Source organism: Gymnogyps californianus, chromosome 12 (assembly GCF_018139145.2).
Source record: "Gymnogyps californianus isolate 813 chromosome 12, ASM1813914v2, whole genome shotgun sequence".
Lineage (NCBI taxonomy): Eukaryota > Metazoa > Chordata > Aves > Accipitriformes > Cathartidae > Gymnogyps > Gymnogyps californianus.
In genome coordinates, this window is record NC_059482.1 from 12,347,108 (window position 1) to 12,371,842 (window position 24,735).

General features: G+C 36.3%; 1 protein-coding gene across 4 annotated transcripts in view; it reads right to left on the minus strand.

Annotated features, from left to right (window-relative positions):
- Nucleotides 1-1,564: 1,564 nt before the first annotated feature.
- The window catches only part of DPY19L3 (dpy-19 like C-mannosyltransferase 3), a 39,299-nt gene continuing 16,128 nt past the window's right edge, over nt 1,565-24,735 (minus strand). For 3 of the 4 annotated variants that reach the window (XM_050903972.1, XM_050903973.1, XM_050903975.1), the window contains 10 exons: nt 23,727-23,828; nt 22,220-22,293; nt 21,817-21,975; nt 20,167-20,289; nt 19,701-19,812; nt 19,078-19,134; nt 13,455-13,537; nt 6,714-6,846; nt 5,811-5,969; nt 1,565-5,167 (listed from right to left, as the gene is read on the minus strand). In XM_050903972.1, the coding sequence (XP_050759929.1) occupies nt 5,006-5,167; nt 5,811-5,969; nt 6,714-6,846; nt 13,455-13,537; nt 19,078-19,134; nt 19,701-19,812; nt 20,167-20,289; nt 21,817-21,975; nt 22,220-22,293; nt 23,727-23,828 (1,164 nt within the window). In that variant the 3' untranslated portion in view covers nt 1,565-5,005. The remainder of the gene's footprint in view (nt 5,168-5,810; nt 5,970-6,713; nt 6,847-13,454; nt 13,538-19,077; nt 19,135-19,700; nt 19,813-20,166; nt 20,290-21,816; nt 21,976-22,219; nt 22,294-23,726; nt 23,829-24,735) is intronic. The other variant, XM_050903974.1, reaches the window with a different exon arrangement.

Consider the following 24,735-nt stretch of genomic DNA (forward strand, 5'->3'; position numbering starts at 1 on the left):
GGTCAGAAAACATTTTAAAACTCCTATAGGAACTTGTGTAGATACAATCTCGGTAATAGGACATACTCATTTGCAGCTGTCATGCCCTATTAAAACCTACTTTTCCTCTTTCTAGGGATTACTAATTAGTTCACTTAATTTATCTGTTTTAATTTGCATGCTGCTCTTTTAATTATTGTGCAATTTCTGAAATCATATCTTCACTTGTTCTGCATTTACACAGACAACTATTTCAGTACCTCTGCAACAAAGCTGATCACAGCGTAGCACTGACATGGCTCCAGAAGAGGAACAGCTGGCTTGACAACAGAAAGCTTCACAATGGGTGAGGGGGAAGGAAAAAAATTGAATAAAAAAAATCATTGGGTCCCTAGGTAGTGGGATTTTCAGTAATCCGGTACTTTTATTAATCTTCTTCCACGTTCTTTACAGACTTTAAACATGTAGTAAGAACGTTTTATTTAGTTTAAAATATTTGTAAAGGTCTGAAATTTAAATAATCATGTGGATATTAGTATTTAATCTGTCTGCCTGTCAACTACATTAATCTTTGTGGTTTTCCCCTTTTAAAATCACATTCCAAGTATGCAGCATGTAGCCAAGCCATACGAAAGCTGATTGTCCTTGGGTCTGACCTACTCGCTCGCACCAGCAGGTTAAGAAGGGAAACCGTGGCTGTAAAAGGAGCAGGATTAGGTGAGCAGAAGAAAGTCCAGCATTTTCTTAATTACAGAAATGCTAAAACCCACGGCCATTTCCTAGGGATTTAAATAAATAGCTTGCACCACGCTAGCGGTAACTGCTGCTGAACGAGGAAGTTTTGAGAAACCTGGTTGTCTGGAACCCAGAATCCCCTCTACGCAAGCATACCATGTGGTGATCATACTCCATTAATTAAATTAATCTTACAGAAGTCCTCTCTGTGCCTAATTAACATTGGTGACAAAACTCCCAAGGAACTCACTTTAAGAGTAGTACTACACAGGTGAAGATGTGGCTGCACTCAGGTGCCACAAATGAGAACAAGACATGCTGGACAGCTGTATGTATAGCTCTGCACATCCTGCTTCTCCCTGCCGCAAGAATGCCTAGACTTTTAAAAGCTTACCTATATCAGGACATCCTAATTCAAATAAAGCACTTGCTGATATGTGCCACTTCTCTCTCCCCAAAAATGCTGGTTTCTTTTCATTGAGTAAGAATACTAAAGCTTGAACTCCAATGTGGAAACAAGCAGATCCCTAGTGGTCAATGCAAATTATATTTACTTAAATGGAGTAACTGCCTCAGTCTACTGACCTTGCTAAAGTTAAAGCGTACTGGGTGATGACTGGTAAAAATCATAGCTGATACACCTTTAACCTGTAACAAAGAAAGGAAGTCCAGCAAGCTGTTAAAACACTAAAATGATTCCAAAAGTCAGTGATAGATGCAATGTAACAAGCTTGAGAAAAGTCAAAACTTCCTGCTGAAAAATACTTTGCTTGCCTTCATATGGACTGAAACCAAGCCGATTCCGTAACTGCACCTTTCTCAATCCATCCCAACAGAAAAACCAAAAAAGTGATTTTCAATTTACACAATTTATTTAGTATACAATAGTCATTACATCTCTTTACAACAACATATTATAAAATAACTGTTAGATCTCACCAGCAGAACACTGAAACAAGAAATGAAAATACACGTATGGATGTCAAAGGCTTTTCTCCCCTAAAAACAGTCTGGCTACTTGGATAACATTTTGTCTCTGCGATCTAAAAAAAGTAACAATTCCGCTGATAATGCGCAGCTTAAAAGCCCTTGCGGACAACAGGTAACATACACAAGAAGTCATGGTGGTGCCACTCCCATTGCTTACAAATAACTGTTTGTAAGACTTCAGTAACTGCGTCGCCACGAGGGCTGTTCCTGGGGGTGGATCCTACTTAATGCAATGAAACAGTGACGCCGCAGCAACCCCTTGGAAATAAGGTGCATCAGGATGACGTAGTTCAGGAACAGGTAAAGTTATTCGTAAAAAAATTGCGCAATTCTAACGCAGTGAATATAGATCACAGCAAGACACGGGAAGTAGAGAAAATAATTATCAGACAACTAAAACACCACCTACCTCCTACCAGTCTCGGACTCTTACACTCCACCTCCAGGAAGAGGACACGTAGCCCTTTTCGGCACCAGTCCCACAGCCCCGCACCTCCGCCAGCACTGACTGCTCACCGCTGCTCCAGCCTTCCCCAGCATGCTCTGCTCTGGCGGGCAGGCCTTTAAATGAGGGACAGAGAAGCAGCTGCTCCCTCTCTCCGAGGGCTGTGGTGATGCGTGTGTTGCTTTCCTCTGAGCTGGTAAGTGGTTTTGTTCCTTGGCATTTTCTATTTTACTATTTTAAGGAGATCGGTCTTCTGAATGCTGAACTAGAGAGTCACTGAAATACGCCGTTCCCTTCACTGTTGAATCTTTCTGATACAGGAACGTGTGGAATTGTTTAAAAGTGTCACAAGCTATCTAGGCTTTAAAGACTGTGAACTGCAAGAGCTAAGCAATCTCCAAAATACTTTGTATCTAATACTTCAAATTTCTGGTGTGCTACTTTGGGGGATGTTGTGTTGCAAGAAGAAACTATGTTCCTGTGGTGGTTCTGGATGGTAACAGCCATTGGTTTTTACGCTTTCCCAAGACCAATGGCAGCTTGGGGCCTAGTTTGTTTTTAAAAAAACAACCCAAACACGAAACAAAAAAATTTGCACCTGATAGTTTCTACCAAAAGGTTAAATGTCTCCTTTGGCAACATTAGAGGCTGTATTTTTGAAAAAAGTCTATTTTAAAAGTAATCACTGTTACAGTCAGGACTTCTTAGTCTCAGCTGTTACCTATGAGTAAATTCTGAAAACACTAGGGTACCACTGGATCTTGGAATCTCTCATTTCAATCAGAGGAAAGTTACTGCACCTTTAAAGAAAGATACAACCACATTTTAAAATCAGACAATACAGCCCAGACATACTTTCCCTTGCGTGTGCTTGTTTTCAATTACTGTAAGGCACTCATTGAGGAATTCACTGACCCGTGCTTTCAGCAAGAATGGGCATGCATCGTTACAGGCCTAATTAAAGTTTTAATACTGATTAAAATGTTTTATTATTGTATTATGTTAAACTGCAGTGGTCTCCAACCTCATTAAGGGATACAGGCTAGAAATTACTCAGGAGTTTCAGTTGCTCAGTTTAACAACCTCGCTACTGTCAATGTTTGATTTAAATACAGTCTGAATAAAGCCCACTTTCCTTTTGTGTTAGCCTGAAAGTGCAGAAAGATGTTGAACATTGTTTAATGAGTATTTACTGAATATAAAATTGTTTGAGCATGTGACATAACCATCTCTATCTCTTCAGTAATTTACCTTGGTACAACTGAAAAGGGAAAACATTTAAATGGTTTGGAATTGGAACACGGCTCAGTTGTGAAAGCTAATCTCATTACACATCTTAATTAAATTAAATGTGGAGTTTGCTATCAGTAGCACTTTAAGTTTCCCATCATTAGAAATTAATTGCAGTGGTAATTATTATAACTGAGTTATTTGCACAGGCCACAAACACTCTTATAGGTGTTCAAATGTTAATTCAACATTGGCCTAGAGGCACTTGATTATTACAATTCTCTTTTTCATAAGAAACAAATGCTCCTAGTGGATGTCTAATTAAAGTTGGAGAGTACTGTTAGACTTTCAATCAGATTTAATCTCTAATTTCAATATAAAACCAAAGCAGCGCTAAAACACAGCAAAAGTCATGTGTTATCTACATAGCATTTAGAAAGTCAATACAATTCACAAAGTTCTAGCCGGTAAAAAGACAAAGGGTACAAACAAATCACAAAATTCTCAGGATTGAGGCCTGTCTTCACTTAATCTTCCAAGTCAGTTTAAAATAACTGTAGTCTATTTTTTTAGGATAAAGAGCAAGGACACAATGATTTTGTGCTAAAATATATAGCTTTGCGTCTGAAATAACGTAAAGCCAAGCTCTAATACCTGAACATATTTTAAACACCTAAGTTTCCTGCTGATTGTAGAGATGAATTTTTCTTTTGTAAGGTTGGCAGTGTTCAATTTTGGTATCCTACTGGAATTCACATGGGGAGAAAAAGGATCCCCTGTAGTTCAGAAAGCAAATACAGAAAACAGTGTTCTGAGAATCCAAGCTGAGAAATTTGGTTTTTTGTTTGTTCTTTATGTATTTTACGAGGATACAAACATGCAACATGTATCAAGCATGCTCCAACCTTTATTCTCATTAGAAATACATAACGCTCCATCATTAAATGCTTAACGTTATAAAACAGTATGTTTCTGTATCACTAAAAATGCTGGACGATGATTCATGTTTTACTCTTCAACCTTGTTTGCTGATTCTGCACTCACTGATTCTGCAATCACACTCACAAGCTCGGAAACTCATATCCGCATACATTCCCAAAGAATTCAAAAAAGAGGCACTGAAAGAGCACAAGGATCTGTCAAAGAGGGTCAGATTGTAAAACAAACAAGTTTTGTGGCTATTTTCAGGATTCACAAAGAATGCATACTCAGTATAGGAGTCGCATGGCCTGCTTTCATTGAATTTCTATCATTTTATGGTAAAAATCCAGACTGCTGAGCAGAACTTCATAGGCTAGCTCTTCTGCAGTGGTCGTGCAGGCTGCTCGTTTTTGTGTGTCTTCCAATCAGTTAAAACTGGAAAACAACTATATCCTAGGTATTCAGAAGGTCAGACTTTATAATCAAAATGGTCCCTGCTAGATTTATTTATTAATATATGAAAATTTTGGCAACATCAAGAATGTTATCAAAACTAAACTGTCTAAAAAAATAAGAATCACAGTAATTAAACAAGAAACCATCAATGTAAAATGTCTTACAAATGTAACGTGTTTGTAAACTTCTGCATTTTCTAATGTGGGTCCTAGCGTTAAAATACTGAACTTGAAGCCATGGTTGGAGATGTTATTTATGCTTAGCAAGTTTGTAAACATGGAATGTTTTGTTTTGAAACACTCTAGTGAAGTGTATGGTATAAGAAGGCAGGGTTTTTTTTATTTCCTCACAGAAGCGAGGATACAACGAAGGTTTCAAATCAGGTTCATTCTCTCCCAAACCATCCATGATCTGTAATGAAATTGAATAGATTTGTGAAATATCTGTAGCCAATTCACAGTTACAGGCAATAACAAGAAGCTAAGAACAACCTCGACAACACATTCAGAAGGTCAGGCTGGCCAGATTTCTTAACAGTGACTGTATGAAACAAGTGGGAGGAAGAAAATAACATTAAAACAGTAAGATTTATTGTATCGTCCCTATTAGGGATAAAGCTGATTTGCCAGAGGTACGTATCTGCTCTGGGTTATGCGGTCTGCTGTGGTTCCTTGTTAGCCCCAGAAACGCTTGAAAACTCCCGTGACACAATGGAGTAGTGCAACCATTCACTGGTCCTGAGGGAATTGAAGCTATGAAGTGATTTACACTCTGAAAGGGAACACTGTTTGTGTACTACTAACCTGAAGCTCATCAGGAAGTGATTACTTGTTTTGCCCAGGCTGAATTCCTCCTTTTTTAATTATCAAATACCACTAAAAGCAAGCAGTGTTCAATCTGGCGATTTTGAGAATGTCTAAAGGCTCCATTAGATTTTACCTCCCACACTCATGATGAAGTGGAAATAACCCAAGCTACTTCAAACTGTAATTGTATTTCAAAAAGAAGTTAAGCAAAATGTATTTTCTTTATAAATCTTGTATATAATACTTACATGGCCATTAGCTATATCAAGTAAGTCACGTAACCGACAGCCTCTACTGTGTCTTCTTTCGTAACAAATGCTGTCTTCTAGGATCACATAGTCTGTGCCAAAGGATCGCAGTATTCTGTAAACATCTTCAGGAGATCTCTTGGCATAGATCTGATAAATCTATAGAAGAAAACTAAGCTGTAAGACACATTACATTACCACTATTTCTTTGTTTGCTCTTTCATGATTCCTTTATCTTGAACCAGAGAAAGAACTGAGATGGAATAATCCATGTGATTTGAATTAAATATTTAAAAAAAAAAAAGCTTTATTCAGTAGCCACTTAGAGTTTCTATGTTATGGCTACTATGATGCACAATAGTACTGCTGCTGACTACAAAACACTGGATGGTGCTACTATCTGCAGAAAGGCCTTGGCAGATGTCTGTAAAACTTTCAGAATGTCTGAATTATAGGAAAGGATAGTTTAAAACTATCTATCTCCCCAGCTTTGTGTGGAGTTTCTCAAGGTGGTTTCCATATAAAATGTTATGTGCTAGTCTGGGAACTGAAGGGAGTATCAGGCAAATCAGGAAATGCTCCATGTGGGTTTAACAGCCCAACTGGGCAGCGGGATCTATTAATGCCAACAGTACCCAAACCAGTTCACTCAGAACCAGCTTGAGTACCTAGGTACAGTTATTCAGACATACACCAGCTGCCAGAAGTGAGTTAGCAGATGCCCAAAGTACTACACGTTTCACAGTACTAGTTAAATTCTGGAACTGTATCTGAAAATAAGTGAGTTCAATGAGTAAAGCACATGATGGCATTCGCAATGTGCCATTAGAGATTGCATGTGTTTTCTGGAACGGAGCCACTGATACGGGTAAGAATTAGCTTAAACAATCAGAATACTCTTACCTTTTTTGTTCTCTCTCTCAGATTCTTATCCTCATAATGGGGATGATTAGTTAAGGTCCGTCCAGTGCACAGTTTCACTCCTGCTAATAGCTGCATGCTCCCAGCAAACACTGCTGTGTTTGGAGTGTTTGACCTAAACAAATGTTGATAAGTCTGAGGAAGTCTCTGTAGGGGCATTTTTGCATTGCTTGTTACACATCAGAAGGAAAAAAAAGACTGGAAAAATATTTTTCTGCCTCTCCTCTGTTCAGGGAGCAAACTGTTCAAGCAACTGTGTTTTCTTCAAATATGAAGCGGATAAATCACGATAATACTCTCTAACTGCAAATAAAAAAATTACTATGCACCATGAGGAAATTTAGGGAAAACATGATCCTGAAAATTTCAAACTACTTCCATATCTCATGTATTTCTTGGGTTCATATAGCCTTTGAATGTTTGTAAATTTCTATATCCTAATTCTTTTAATATTTCAAGAAACTTATTGTGACTTAGATCTGTGTCTGATAAATAACGTATTCTATATAAAATGGATTATTTAATCTGAATGCTAAAACTTCTTGTTACTGTCCTGGCATTCACCATTCACTTGGAATGAAAACTTTGTTATGTGAGACATTAATCCTCCTATTATGACAACTGTGGGAGAGAAATTATGAAAAAAGTTACCCCAGTTGCAAAGAGCGGGGCAGGGGGGACGCAGAAGATGCCAGATAGAAATGCTGTCCATTATTGGTACTGTGATCTCTCTGAAATTCAAAGCCAATGTCTAGAACTGTTATCTAAATAACAGTCTTGGTATCTCACGATTGTTTAAATACCCATAATGAAAAAATTATTTTTTGCTCACCTTCCCCCCAACAAGTTGACAATCCAAAATATATGTAAAGACACAACAGAAGGGCATAGCAAAAAGATAAAGTAAAAATGCCAGGCGACAGAGACTACTGTAGTTAGGCTAATTAAAAATGTTCATAGTATGCTTAAGTGTTTTCTAGTGCTTAGTAGGCATATAACCATGACAAGTTCTGTGAAGACTAAAACAAGAGAAAGAAGCATACATTAAATCAAATAAAATGAAATTATAAAGGAATATGAATAGTTGCCTAACATCCACATACATGCACATATGGCACCTATAGCAGTCAAATAACTGTGACACTTTGGGGTGCACTTTAGGGAGCCTTTTGAAACTGCAGCTATATATATATTCAGTCTTCTTTAAGCTCCATGATCAGCTTGAAAACGTTAAGGAGACAAGTATTAAATTTTACTATCGCCTTTCAAGAGATTATGCTTAGCAAATGAATTAATAATTACAAACCCTTCCTAAAAATTCTTGCACTGGTACATTAATCTCATCTAGGAAGGACAGAGGTAGTATTTTTAATAGGCCAGTTTAACTTTACTGATGGACTAGTTTTTCAGCAGCTGATAAAACCAGTTTCATTTTAAAGCCTGAAAACACTTAATCTCTTTTAAAAATTTCTGATTTACTTAAAATATTCAAAGCCACAAGTGTCATGAAGTAAATGTTTCATTAAAAGAAATGAATTCATCTTAGAATTTAATATCATGCAAATGTAATGGTCCCGACAGGCTGTCAGCTAGGACTCATCCCTGAATCCGCAGGAAAGCACTATTCTTTAGACTAAGCTGAAAAGAATGTGGACTAGATTCGCAGAGGGACTTGGTAGAGCTTAGACACCTAAATGAAAATGATGCTTCTCAAAGCACCTTCAACATGTTTCTGTGTTTATGCCTGGGCCAGGAAACTTCTAGTGTGAAAAGTCTGTTTCTGTGTTGTTCACGATGAGTTCAAATTTTATAACGCTCTGCAGTACTTATCTCCTGACTTGGCCTTATCAAGGCAATCCTGCACCTCTGATTCCTAAAGAGTCCGATATAATGCAAATTTGCAGAATCAAACTTTCTTAAAAAACCCCACAACAAGTACCAAAGGCAAAACCACAAGAAAACAGCAACAACAAAAAAACCCATTCCCCGGAAACAGCCTGCAGCCTCTTGTCTTACAAAAGAAAGCTAGAGGAAATGGTGATAGTGCCCTTTTCCCATAACTTACTGGTAAAAATGCTTGTAAAAAACGTAGAAGATGCAGGGTTCAATTCCTCCCCTTTCTAAAAGCATTCACTCTGGCCCGGAAGGGGTGAAATATAGCTGAGCGCATTCTTTATTTATCAGGTGCTAAGAGTTTTGCCATCACTTCCTCCTCTTCCTATACCTTAAAAGCAACCTAGTGACCCTCGCTTGCTTTTCAAAAAACTGGCTTATGTGCCTTGGTCCTGGACGAGTTCAAAATCAGGTATTCCAGGTGAAGGCTGGTGTTTCCCTGAGACTCAGATTTACACATTTGAAGTCCTAGAAAATTATACACCTTAAGGCATATCACTGTCCATATTTTACTGGGGCCAGCTCAGACGGTTCCCAGACCAACATGTGCTACTACCAGAGCTACTGGAGGCACTCTTCTCCCATGCTGTACTGGCCATGCCAAGAACACAAACCTGGCACTGGATTTCACTGCTGTGGACAGACACTTGGAAGCTGGGAGGTGACGCTGAGCTTCACGCAATGGCTGCCCTCCTTAATTACATCTTAAAGAACTTGAGCTGGTGGCCGTCACCGAGCGTTTATCTTCGGAAAGAGCCACGAGAGGGAGACTTGCCAATTAACCAGCATTCGTCAGGCACAGGAGGATTTCTACATTTCCTGCAAGCGTCTGTCTCTAATACTCCTACCTGAGTCAGACACTAACTTCTGTGGTCTGTATCCAAGGCAGCTAATGTGCTTCAAACTACTGAATGACACTTCTCTATTACAGAAAAACGAAGCAATTTTTACAAACGTCTGAACAAATGATGTATAAAATGAAAGGATAATTTGTTTTTATAGCTTTCTGCCAAGCTCCATACCACACTGTCCAACCTGCAAACAATTTATTCTGTACAAAATGTCACTAAATAATGACAAGGACTTACAGGTCAAACTGATTTACATTATGTAATTTAAATGTCCTTCCAAGCAGACCTGATGGCATTTTGAACAAATAATCTCATTTATTTTTGAAGCTCTAAGCTTTCAACAAGTTAATTACAGCTGAACTAATGGGTAAACTAAGCACTATAATACATCGTATGAAGCTTTTCTTTACCTACACTTAAGAATTTAGAGAATTATATAAATACTAATGAATAACTCATTAAAAATAGAAAGAGTTTTACAGGAACTACTTGTACAGACTCTAAAAGTGCTAGTAATTCTTTCTCTTAAGCTGCTGAAGAATTATTGTGAGTTGGTTTTAAGGAAGCCCTACAGAATGGCCAACGTTGCAATTATAGGTTACATCATAAGAAATAAAATGGCTGTTTCTATTAAGTCCTCCAGAGCTGAACCCTGTAGTTGGCTTTCAAAGCCATAAAATCTGAAAATCTCAGATTATTCCTTTACTAGCGCCTGGGTGTGATATGAATCTACAAAGCAAAGGGGTTTGAGAAAAGGAGATTGTGAAAAGGGGTTCTCAAATATGCCACGTTAGATTTTTCTTTTTCTTTAAAAGAAAGTCTTTTTATTTGCAGAATGCTATATGAAAATATTACAGGTTTAGCTGCAAATGATAGGCAGTGAAGCATATTCACTCAAACTGTCATGGTTCTTTTTTTTCCCTCTGGTTTGGAAAGACTGAAAATTGCAAAAATGGAAAACGACAGCCACAAAGAAGAGCAACAAGATGCATTTTTGTTAGTCCCAGCCTCAATTTTATGCATGCATACTTTGTTCACATAAAGGAGTGCACCTACACAGTTGGTATAAACCTAATTCTCAGGCACTATCAAGTTCATGCCTGAATTTTACTGACAAATCAGTCAATGACAAAGGATAAGCCCAAGAATTTAAGAACAATAATTAAAAAAAAAAAAAGTGTAATATTGCCTTTAAAGTCTGGAATATGTGTTGATTTCAGTGTGATTACCCTTGAAAATCAGGCATGTAAGTAAGAGCGAAGAGTTAAAATTTACAACTGGCTTGAAATTAAAATATAGCCATTAATATAAATTACTAAATTAAAGAACCACCATTGAAAGATGGGTATTCTATTTTTGTAACCTTAGGAGCTTTTTGGAAATTTGTGGGGTTTCCACTAACATAAAAATTTGCCTGCTTGTCCCCCACACCTGATTCAAATACAGTTGACATACAACTACGCTATGCCAAATCTCAGTCTCAGTTAACTTTTCCACTGTTTTGGCTGTTGTCTGAGATTTCTAAGAAGTTTTTCTATGATTTTTGGTAACTGCTTATGAAATATTCCACAATTCTAGACAGGTTTCCCCTTTAAAGGCAGAAGACATTGCTTCTTAAACACTTACCAGAAGTAAACAGAGTAGGGAAGTTCACGCTATTGATTTGCTCATTCTACTGATATTCTTCCCCATCTCACAAATGAGCATGTTGTTCCTGTTGTCTTAGGGAGAAAGACCAAAACTAAGAATTTTAATATACCTCCCATCTGGGAACACAGCTGTGAACTATCCCTGGGTCACTGGCAGGACCTTCTTGACTTCTTTTTTTTTTTTTTTTTTTTTTTAAATGCTAAGAAAATGAGGTGGTGGATAGGAAAAAGCAAGAGACTGGGATATGCAAGATCATTATGTAAAAAATTGTGCTCTGCAATAGAAGCAGTCCAATACTATGCAGTAACTTTATTGTAAAGATATAAACCAGTTTATCTTCCTGAAAACACTATGGTAATTTTAGTAAGGGGAAGAGTAAAAAATACATCTGCAGACACTTCACAGTGGACTAACTAATAGTTGGCTATTATTCAGATTGTATATTTGGACAAGTTAATACGCATTTAGATCTAAGCAAATAGAAGGGTTTTCTTGTTGTGAAGAGATTGCAAGACAGATGAGTTATTCCTAATTCACTGCTATACATGACAAATTAGAGCTTCTCATACTGAGTTTTAATAATGAATGATTAGTTCCTGACACCAACCTTGACAAATCATTAACTACAGCAGAACTATCAAGTGTTAGTATAGTAAAATATTTTTCTTACGCATCAAAACTTAAGAAAATCTGTCCCACTTTGAGAAACTTACCATAAATTTTGTTGACTTGTATTTAAAGCACAGAGAATTAACTCTTCTTTACAGGAATAATATTTCTAAACACAATAAATTCTAAGTAGAAAATTTCCCTCTGTAATTGTCTGTCATGACTTAAAATGAAAAGAGGACAAGCACCAGTTTAGCATTCTCAGCACTAAGAACATATGAAAAATTATTCTCATCGGATCCAGTCAAATCCAGTTCATGGCTGGGAATAACTCCACATGCATATTTTATGTATAAATCTATATATAACTCTATATATTGTACACAGGAGACCTGAACTATCAGACATTTACCATCTTTTAATAAAACAGTAGTGCTAAATGGAACTGGCTGGTAAACATTCGTCACAAAAACGTGTCAATATGGCTGCAAAGATTCTAAATGATGGAAAAAAACATGGCCTGCTTTCAACATAAGTCAGTGAAGGCTTGTAATATATTTTACTTCTAAATTACTCCTCCTAGTTTATGGATTAAAGAAATACAACAGTATGGGAGTGTAAATATGTTGCTATGGGTAGAATAGGCTGGGTGACTGGTTTCACTGAAGTTCATTGCATATGAAAACACAATACAGGGCTCCAAGGAAATACTTCAAATAGTTCAATGATGTTAAATGTAGTAAATGCAGATTTACTTTCAGAATGTTCTCCTCCAGAACATGAAACTGATTTAAAAAAAAAAAAAAAAAAAATCTTTGTCAGAGTTCCAAATAAATACAAGGCCCAGGAATATATCTGTTCAGAACTTAACCTGAAAGTTTTTAGTGGCTACTGTATGTTAATAGAGAACATATCCCTTAAATTCCCAGTCCTCCAGAGAACATCCTACCTGGCCCTTTTTCTCACCATCTTCTACATGCAGTATTCCAAACTGTTTCCATCTAAAAAATACCTTCCTATGCTCTGTGAGAAAGCAGAAGTGATGAGGTGGGGTTGGAATGATTAACTCATACTCCTGAAAGAGACTTTGCACCTATGCTTAGCTGTGGCAAGTTCAAGTTCAATTACAAGTATTTTGTTTACAGTTTAGAACACATGTTGGGATTAATTCTAATAAGTATAAACAATTTAGATTATTTTAAAGTTCAAGAAACAGACTGTAGAGTACAGATTTTCCAGCCCTACAACTGTACATCCAAGCTTTTTAAAATTATAAAGTTGAAAAGAGAAGGACACCAGGTTGAGGGGAAAAAATAAATAAAATTACTTCACTGCAAAGGTCTATTAATGTAAAGAGGTAGCTATAATATGATGGAAGAAGCTTGACACCTCCAAATTTACCTCTTTCGGCTGGGAAAACTTTGTGTACTTATGGGAGCGAATGGATTAACTGGTTCCTTGACGCACATGCAACACAGCAGCACGACATTGAACCAGAGCAGAGCAGACTGGGGGACTTTGCATGTAGCTGTTCTCCACAGCCGTTAATATGCTAACCTCCTGACAGCCCACTCATCCTTAACTATGGACCCATAGTCCATATGAACATGGGTCACCCGAGGTCACTGATGAGCTGTGACAAATAAGGAGAACACTATAACTAAGAACATTAGATCTACACAAATAGCATTTAACTTAAATAGAGAAAAAATCCTCTTACTTAATCCAGTTCATCAGCTCCACAGTGTCTGGGTCATAGAATTCTCTCAGCTCTGACAGTTCATCCATTATTCCTGGCCAGAACTATAATGAAAACAAAATAAAACAAACTGAAGACAGAATGAACAAAACAAGTTCTAGATGTTGAAACTTATTATTTCCTCTTAGCTGGTAATCAGTCTTGTCCAGCTCATGGATAAGTTGCAAGACATAAGCATATCTACCCTTCTTAGGAGGAATAGGTGGCTGTCATTGCAGTATGAAGACACAGTTTCAGAGTTTGAGATCTGCAGCTCCTGCCAGGTGACCACAAGGAACAGAATTACCCATTGTGGTGAGCCTGAGAAGAACAGCTTTGCTCAGATGCATATCTCACTGGAGGTTTCCAGAACTCTATTAGTTAAGATCAGTTTGTATCTTAAAATTGATGGGAAACTAAAAGTTGCCACCAAATATGACTGTTGTGCATTGCATCTACTTTACAAGCAAACCATTTCAGTTCCCTGGACTAAAGGATGATTGTTAATGTTTTAAGTTATTTCTTGACAGATCAAGCTTTAAGAAAAGGAACAAGATAAAGAGGCATCATGTAACAGTTCAATATGTAACAGCCAAGCCATTAAATAATGCCTATGATGACAGGAGAAGGAAAGGCCCCAGGAATTAAGTTTCGAAAGGCAACTTACAACTAAATAAAAAAAGGGCAGGAAATCCGTATCAGAAGTTAAAACCATGAGATGTGCTGTGGATGCCATTAATGGCATTTCAGAAGTTTGAATTCAAAGAGAACCACTGAAGGAAAAAGGAAAAGTGTGACTGAACGGTAACATCCAACAGGCTATTGGGGGGAAACATTTTAAAATTCACTGAAGACAAAGGATACATAAATCAAATTTGGAGGAGAGAAATAAGGATTGAAATCGATTCTGAAAAGCTTAACCCTCACAAAAAAAAGCTAACAGAACAAAGATTTATTTAAGGGTTTCTTGTTGTTTAAGCTAGTGAGTATTCAAGGGCAAAAGGGAGCAATTAAGAGAGATAATGACAATGCTAATGACTAACTGATTGCTTTGCATCAGTCTTTACTACAGAGGATGTTATGGTGAAACCTATTCCAAACCTGCTTTCTTTAGATAATAAGGATTGCTGGCTTGCAAAGTGAAATGTCACAGGAAAAAGTGTAAGAAAACCTGCCTGATAATCTAGAAAGCCATAAATCATAATTAGATTGAGAAACACCTAAAAGATAGTTATGGCAGTATCACAACCTTACAGTTTTGGGAAGTACAGTAGTATTATAACAGACATATTCTGCTCTTCAGAAGACCTCTCGAGAGATTAGTAAATAAATTAAGCAGTTGTGAAATGAGACTGTAGAGTCTCATAATGAATCAAAATTTCCTCTCTTCATTACTAACTACCCTGGACAGCTAAATATTTTGAGAGCTTGGAGTCCTTCAGGGTGGAGACAGATGGAAATGGGCTCTGCTTTGCTTCTAGATCATGCTGCAAACCTGCCCTGTAATCTACTGAGAATAATGACACTGTGCTATCTACTGAATGCTAGGACTATTATATGCCATTAACTAATGCCTATAGGTTTTTCAAGTCACAATGTCATACTACTGCAACTTTTGAGTGAGTACAAGCAGTTTTCACTGGAGGAAAGTTTTGGTAGTGGGGCTTGCTATTACTGAATTTAAAAAGAGAATTCTGAGGTAGTAAAATTTTCAGGTAACACTACATTTAATTAGTCAAGCTAAGAGAAAACTGAGGAACTTCAGGAGTTCCAAATACAAGAGAATAACAATGACAAAGTAACTAAAAAGTAAAGCATACAAAAATAAGGACCAATAACACTGATATAAAAACTTCGTCTTGTAAATCAAGAATATGTCAGATCGAGGAAAAAGTGTACTGTGAGACAAGGAATGGATAAAAAGAATACATGGACTATATCAGGGATGTAACAAGCTGTTCAGAAGAATGAGTGGCATGTAAAAGAGGTTTCCAACTTGTAACATTCTCATTTCTAGGGTCAAAGTCTTCAGGAAAAGAAACCTGTTGTCAAGTGGCTTAAATTAGCAACACAAGGATTTCATTCTGGACTGGAAAAATCTTAAGGACTTGTAATTTCCAAAAGGCTTAAAAAACACTTGCACAGGAAAAGGTAATATGACACGTTATTGCTGACTCACATCAAACCAAAAAGAAACCCAAGAAAACAGAAAGGTGGCATACTCTAAACCGATAATGGGGAATATTTCTCCTAAAGTATGTAATTACTCATTGAAAAATATCACTAAGACCTAGAATCTACAAAAATAAATGAAATAATAAACTCTGAACTTAACGACATGACTACAGAAAGAAACTGAATTATTACGAGATTTAGATACTAAAGTTGTTTGTTTCCCCACTCTGGCTCCTTGGTGGATGTAACACAATTTTTAACTTTCAGGAGTAAAATTAAATCTTTTGTGAGTGAAAACATTACCCCAACTCTCTATATTGTAGAAAGATTTCAGCTTTGTCTTTCACATTTGTTATCCCTCTGGCTCATGATCATGGATTTCACCCAGTATAACAATGCTTAAGTTTCTTATTGAATGTCTGGTGTGCTTTGGGTTTTCAGTGTACTTCGATTTATTAATAGTTACTATCCCCAAGTATATATATTGAGGATATACACTTGACAATTTTTAACTCAATGGCTGTGATAAGAACGCAGAGATTTTTAAAATCTTGCAGCTTTTCCCCACAACCAACCAATCTTTTTCATTCTAGCTAGAAAGTCCAGAGTTAGACAATTGCGCTAGCCACAAACGTGGAGGTGCTGAACAGTCCGCTGATGATTATGGCAGTTCAGTACTTCTCAAATATAAGGACACTTACTTTGAATTCAAAAAGTATAAGCATTACTTCTTTGGCCTCTGAGTGTAAGCGAAAAGCAAGTACTACTACATTATAGTTACCGTTGGCCTAAAAATGAAAATTAAGAATCTCCTTAGAGAAACAGGATTAGATATTACAAAGAGAAATAAGCGTGACATTTTCTTTTGTCATTTCTTCTACAGACTGTCAAGCTTACCAACTTTAGGTTTAAAGGATAAATACATACAGTATATACAGGGAGCTCTTCAGTATAGCCAGACTGCTCAGATCATTGGTATATGTTGTGCTATGTGCTGCAATAAATGTATGTTTGGAGCAAAAAGACTTGGCCATGATGAAGATAAAAATGCAGTTTGAGAAATTACATGAATGGACAGTTTACTAGCAAAGAAAAATCAAGATTATTTGGCAAAACCAGGAACTATAGACTTGCTGAAGCTCAGGAACTAATTTTAAGCACCAACAATTTATTTACAAATGACTGACATAAAAACAGAAATTGATGTGTATTATTCTGTTGAGAAGTTAAATGCAATGGACACAGATAAAGCTGAAATCTACCTATAAAGAGTATGAAGTGAAACATAAATAATATTTATAAAAATATTATGCATTATATATGTGTTATCTGCAGCACAGCTAAAGTATGCATGGAAATACTTCAGCACTTTTTTATCTAAAAGATATACTAATGAAGAAAATTCGTGTAAATAGAAATGTAGATGTCTTATAGGTCTCAAAACATACTGTACCTGAAATGTGAAAGATAGCTAGCATTGTAGCTCCATCTGTATCTCAATAAATTATTGTTCAAGTGATGTATTTGGGACTGTAGTAACCACATGCCTCAAAAGAGGCTTTCATTAGCTTATTCAGGATTAGGTTAATAACCCCATAAAACTCCTATTTTGAGGAATGGCACTAAAGAATAGTTCTTCTAACGAACGTAACCGTAACAGGTAATGAAATACAAAATTGCCCTACTACTAGTTCAAGAAAACTAGCCATGATGACAAGTTAACTTTGTGGTGAATATGCAAGCTGCTCATGCAATCTGAGCAGTCAGTGCATGAACAGATAAATTCTTATCTGGAAAGGAGAAAGATAAGTAAGTCTCAGTTATCAAAATCTACTTGCACTGTCGGTTTGTTTCTAAAGGTTTTAGAAAGAGAATATATAAACACGTTCTCACAGAAGCAATGGATACTTTCTGGATCTCTCTCTGTAAGAATTTTTATTCTGACTATTGCCAGGGAATCTGGTGACAAGTTTTATCTGTCTGTCAGGTAGGCTTCTCTCCTGAAGGCTCACTAACTCTTACAGCTTTGCAGAAAAGACACACACACAAAGATATCCACTCCTCTGGTAGCTGAAGTGCAAGAGCTGACTTAAGACAAAAAAATACTGAGAGGTGATATATTTCTTTATTCCCACTGAGCACTTTGAAAAATGATATTTTTAATGTCAATAAAAATTATTTCCTATATTTAGAAGAAACACAAAAATGATGCTTTTCAGGCAGACTGAGCACAACTAAGGACTGATCTAAAGCCTATGAAAATCAGTGACTTCTGTTGACTTCAGAATTGAATCTGACAGGATTTAGGAACTTCACATCTGCTCATGAAGAGTGGGAGGAAAATTATTTCTAGTTGATCTGTCACATTAGACTATCTATTATAATGTCATGCTCTTGGCATCACCCATGTCAAAAGAAATGGCATTATTTCTATCACTTTCAGAGATGATGAAAATGATAAATGACGTCCCTAACCAGCATACTAATGGGGGGAAAAAAAAAAATCCTAAAAAGTCTTCTAGCAGAATAATAAGAAAATTTAAGTAAATACATCAGTGTAATTTTACTAAACAAACTGTTACAGTCTTTTTTGACTTTTTGTTTCACCGTTTTAAAGGGGGCAACAGGCTTCCAGGGTGAACTCTATTAGCAGCTTTCTTAACTGTTAGGCTTTACTACTGCTTTTTTAACTTTAATAATGAAATTCACCTTGAGTTTCTCTGAAGGTAATTATACAATAGAAATATTCTCATCTCACACTAGGTAGTGCAGAAATAACTTCTCCATCAAAGTAGCATCTGAATTTTTGTCTTTGTAAATACAGATTAAAAGAACAGTATGCCCACTAAATTAATGTTCTAAATCTCACTGCTATGACAGACTAATAATCTTGTACATGTTATTATTTTAAATGTTTTATGTATTTACATTTAAATGTTTGACCATAATAATAATCTGTTTCTGGGACAGACTGAAGATAACATAAGTACTTGACTAGTTTAACAATTCTGTACTTTAAAACATGAGATGAGGGACAGCAGTATAGAACATTATCATTATTTCTGCTCCTACAATGAATCATTACACAATTTAACAATCTGCACCTTATCTGCAATTTAGTTAAAACCAAAACAGACAACTTGTATTTCCATAAAATTATGCATTTAAATAACACCTGGTAACTTACAAATGTTTGTCTGATTGTATGTATATCTATGAACAACTACTACAGATCAAATGAGCCCAACTGATCCTTTACATAGAATTTCATATGCGTAAAGGTACTTGTACTTCAGGTAGTCTATCCCAATTTTTAAAATTCAGCTACAAATCTTGCATGTAATTATTTATAAAACAACATCCCTTTATGAGACAAGGAAAATTCCATGCAACTAAAAAATACCAAAACATTGAGAAAAAAATTTCTTACCTTATATGAAATGTATAGTAATGTAATTATTGGTATAGAATACTTAATCACATGCGTCTAAGAGAAATGGCAAAAAAAAATAATTGGTTATTCTGATGATACCTTTATTTGGATAGACTTAATTTTTCATGTATTGATATCTGACATATTTATCATGTGGTGGAATTTACAGCATTTGAATTAAGACCATATTCTGATTTTGTTTTCAAGTAAAACCCTTACTAAGACACATCACAAATGATGGATTTATATCTATATACTTAAATCTATCTTCTACAAAGTGGAAAACACTGTATCAGTCAGTATAATAGACTGTAAAGGTCTTCTCAGACCACTGATAATTTCTTAATATGGTGACTAAGACTTTTTTAGTAAAATTGTGGTTATTTTTCATAGCCACATCTACATTGCCATCTAGTGTATTCAAATGGAATTGTTTAATATACAAACCACTAGAAAATACATTTTACTTACTAAATTTATACAAATGTACTTCAGAGATACCCAGTTTAAGAGGACTACAAACAGTATTGATTTCAGATGTCTTATAATTCTGAGTCTTGATTTGGCTTACATATGGAGCAAAACAAAATTTCATTAAATGCTGTAAGTATAGTGCTAACCCTCTGTGATGTGTAGAGATGAATACATTTCAGGGTAAGTTTCCATACTTCTGTACTGCACAGGCCAAAAGATGCAAATACACACATGTGGGATGTCCAGAGGTATTTCATTCTGGAAGAATACAGACAAGTATCATCTGGAGCTCTGCTAAGCCATGTTAATGAGAGCAGTTATGTTAGAGAAATTCTGAACACAGTGTTCTTGGACTTTCAGGACTCTGAAATAACTGAGTGAAAGATTGACTTTGCACTTTGTTAGGTGCTCTTGAGAACATCTCTGCTCCCAAACTTCCAAACATTCTTTTTGGCAGGATTTTGGGAAATGCCTCAGTATACAAGCAAAAACATACTAGGGAGAGAAAGAAGGTTCATGATCCTATCAGTTTGTGGTCAGCATATTTTACACTCTTATCAAAACATACTCAGTTGTCTAAAAAAGCCTTTAGTAGAATTTAAAAAAATATACCTCATTGTGCTTAATGCCAGACATCCAAAAAGAACTGTGTGAATTAAGTTGTAAGCAGCATCAGGCTTCAGTGTTATTGTGCATTCTTCCATTTTTTCCATAAACTGGACTTGATTCGAACCACTAATTAAACAGAGGAAATAAAAAGTGTTATATAAAGTTCTGTAACACATTTCATATAGTCGACTGTATTTTAAAAAGCATTTAATCCTTCTGAGGCTAAAGAGCAATACTACTGCTACCAGTCCACAATCTTCTGTTATATCTATGATATAATTAAGCCTGATAGCACCAACTTGATGCAGCATCAGGTATTTATTTTCATGTCTGGTTTTCTGGAAATGCAATAGGTTTAAATGAGCTGTTTTAGAATAAGATAAAATTGTTTACAGAAAGGCATGCTTGGTTTACTTGAAGCAGCTACTCCCACAGGGTTCACAGGGCTTTTGATGAGAGTGAAGAACTTAACTGTGTTTTGTGGGGCTGTGCTGGTATATCTGGATGCTACTAAAGCTGTACATTGGAAGTAAGTTTACAGAAAAGAGGTGTTGAAAGGACTGGTTATGGGTTGATGTGGCTAGTCTTGTGAATGTATGTGGAGGGCTGATCAAAAAAAACAGGAGCTGCTTAAATGTGTGGGTTTTTCCCCTGTTTTTTTGGGTGGGGGATAATTGAGATACCTGGGCAGTGTTAAAAATTAGGGTGATGTTTGGGATTACATTTAGGATTACAGAAAATAAGAGCTGCACAGTCTTTTGTTTGTTTTTAAAATTAATGCAGTAAGTTTTTTAAGAGGCTGGCTGAATAGTACCAAAATGCCTTACAGATGACTATGACTTCACAATTATCATAACATAGTTTCAGAATCGGAATGTCTTAGATCCTCTCCCTCTCCCTCTCTCTCTCCCCCTTTTATCCTGTTTTCCAGCAAATCTACGATAAGTGGCATTAGTTACGTGACATTCCTTGAATTTTTGCTTAATCAAGTTTTATATCATCCCTTCTAACTTTTGCCCAGGTTGTAAATGTAAAACTGAGAGGTCTATAATGAACCATTTACTTCCATTTCAAATAGCAGTTCAGTACTAATTTTCTTCTAGCGTCCTGTAACTTCCTCCAAATCCTACAGATTAGCTACGGGAACTGGCAGCAGTGATGCACCGTTGCTGTCTACGGCTCCTGCTGCTTCACACAGATCACAGGAAGTTCAGCACAGACTATCCTAGCCCATTTCTGCGCAGTTTGAGTATACCCCCAGGGAAATCTTTGATTGGGAGTGCTTTGCACAGGGAAAATGTGATCAACTACAGAAACTAACATTGTTTTCTATAAAGACACCCTTCCCCTGCTTCCCCTCCCCCCAGAAAAACCCAGCCAAACAACACTACACACACTGCAAAACTTCAACAGCAAACAAAAGAGCTTGAAGGAATCTAGGGAAGAATGTTTCTTTGTTTAGTCTCGTTATATCCTTTACATTTTCAGCTTTAATAGGAAGTTACTTATTTTGCCTGATCTATTATATATCCTACTGTTTCCTTAGTACCTGTGGAAAGTAATACTGTATGCTGCTATATTGAACTGTCAGTTTCTTAGCCTGTTGAAGAAGAGAAAATGATAAAAATGTGAATTATTTTAAAAATATTTTACCTGAGGTTCCAAAAGGCAACAATTACAGCTGCTACTGCCATAAGGAAGAGAACAAATACGTAGACGTAAAAAAGTAATGTATCCGAGAGTCTTGAAAAAGTATTTAATGGTAGTAAGCCAAAAGCTTCTTCGCAGAGATACAGGTTAGCATCAAAATCTCTAAAGAAAAAAGAATAATCCTTGTCATCATGTTTTTCATAACTTGATGTCAAAATGGACCAAAGTTTTCTTTTTTCCCAAGCAACTATAAAGCCACAGTTGTGCAGATTATTATGGAGGAAAACGTATGACATAAACATGACGTAAAAATACATGATTTATCACCAAGATTTTAAATGAGAACAACCTGCAGGCTTCACTTAATGAAGTCATACAAAAAAGTAAAATTGCAGCTAAATCATACCTTGTTGCCCCAAATCCAAATTTTGCTTTCAGGAATTTGAATATATGTTCATCTGACTCAAGATTAAGAATTTTCTAGGAAGGGGGGAAAAGAAAGGAAATTTTAAGTATCAAAAAACCAAGCTTCACACAGTAAACAGTTTTTTCGTCATTTAAATGAAACTGTGAAGCAACACAGGCTTACTGAGATAGGGCGCTCTGCAATCAAATAAGCATTCAGTTTGTAATTATGGTCCTCTGGGCCAAAGGGCAAGCATCCTGGTTTTGGCTGGGATAGAGTTAATTCTCTTCTTAGTAGCTGGTATGGTGCTGTGTTTTGGATTTAGTGTGAGAATAATGTTGATGATAACACACTGATGTTTTAGTTGTTGCTAAGTAGTGCTTATTCTAAGCTAAGAATTTTTCAGTTTCCCATGCTCTGCCAGCAAGCAGGTGTGCAAGAAGCTGGGAGGGAGCACGGCCGGGGCAGCTGACCCCAACTAGCCAAAGGGATATTCCATACCATAGAACGTCATGCTCAGTATATAAACTGGGGGGTAGTTGGCCGGGAGGGGCAGATTGCTGCTCTGGCATCGGTCAGCGGGTGGTGAGCAACTGCATTGTGCATCACTTGTATTTTCTTGGGTTTTATTTCTCTCTCTTTTTTTTTTTTTGTTATATTCCTTTTCATTACTATTATTATCATTATCACATTTTATTATTATTATTGTTATTATTGTATTTTATGTTACTTTAGTTATTAATCCGTTCTTATCTCAACCCACGAGTTTTACTTTTTTTTTCCCCGATCCTCCTCCCTATCCCACTGGGACGGGGGAGGAGTGAGCGAGTGGCTGTGTGGTGCTTAGCTGCTGGCTGGGTTTAAACCACAACAGCAAGTTACTTACTTTTTAGAATACCTATTAGGGTTGGTTTCTTACTTACAGATAAAGATTATCCAGGACACGTTGGTTTTAGCTGTATTTTTTATTTCAATGACTTATCATATCTTACTGTGATACCTTTCCACGTGTACTAAATTTTAATCTGTTGATACAGATCTCTTGAAGAGACTAAAACTCAAAAGCAGAAAATGTGTTACTGTCACTAATGTCTGCAGATATCTCTGTGCACAAGAAGCAACTAAAAGTATGGTATGGTCTACAACATTTTTATAACAAGTATTAATTTTTAACTGCATTCATTGAAAAGCAAATTCAATGAAAAACTTTGCACATGCTCAGCAGTATCAGAATGCAGTATAAATCTACACTTGTTATAAAATTACAGGCGAGCTGCAAGTTACAAATACATATTCGATATTTGTGTTAATTTATGATGTTTTAAGAATATGTTTTAAAATCTATATACCAAAAAGATAAATGATCTTTCATTTCTAAAATGCAGTCTCTGAAATGCAGTGAAATCTCACTGCAATTTTTATTGAATGACATTACTGTAGATGATTAACAAATAGCTTTTAACATAATACATTTTGTGAGTTTCTATACTGAAAATTATTTGCTTACCTTGATGAATTTATTTATTAGAAGAGTCAAGCACAAGACTAGTAGTACATGGAGGATAAGTTTCCCAAGCCTATTAAGCAAGCTGCCCTTTTTTAGGTTTTTCTAGAAAGAAGAAAATATTAGTATTTCAGTACTTTTTTGTATGTATTTTGAACAAAATATTAGTATTTCAGTACATTTGTATGTATTTGGAACAAATACAACACAGGCTATTTGAAATCACTTATCTGCTAGGCCTGATCAGGATTTGTATTAGGTTCATGTAATACAAATCCAGAATAAAGATATATTTCTCTCACAAAACTGAGGGGGACAATATCATAAAAACTCGCCAGCGTATTGATCTGGCAGAGCTTTGTAACTAGCCAAACAGCCTTCCTTCAGAGGTGGCCCTATTATATTTATACAACTGCTGGCACCCAGTGCAACTGTGGTTGTGTTCCAAGATTCCCTTAATTTCAGTAGTACTGTGTGCCTTTTGAAATATCTATTCTTTAGACCTCCCACCTCAATGTGGCAAAGATGTCTTCTGGCTCTAACTGTCAGTTGATAGGGTTTTGAGCAATTTTCCAGTTCAAAGCTCCAAATCTGAGAATGGTTCTTTGGCTGCTCACAGGCAACTTGGAATAGGTGCAGACATTATCTAACTAAAAAAACCACAGTCCTGATTTCAAAAGGTCACGAGTGAGAGACAGCAGGAATGGCCCTGTAAGTTCATATATGCTAGTTAGAGGCTGTCGTCAATGCCAGTATCAGAAAAAGAGAGAACTGTAAATACAGGAAAAAAATCCTAATATTTGAAAGAAACAATACATTTCAGTAAACTGAATTGGAGATGTGCCTAGTTTTCACAGAATATTTTGTTGGAGGCAGATCCATAAATCCAAGACTAGTACTGCTGAAACAGGTGTAAAGTCCGTTTATGCAATTTTTTTGCAGGATCCAAACTGCAGCTTGCACAATCATAAATGTTAATAGCAATCACAGAATTATGGTGTCTGATGTGCTT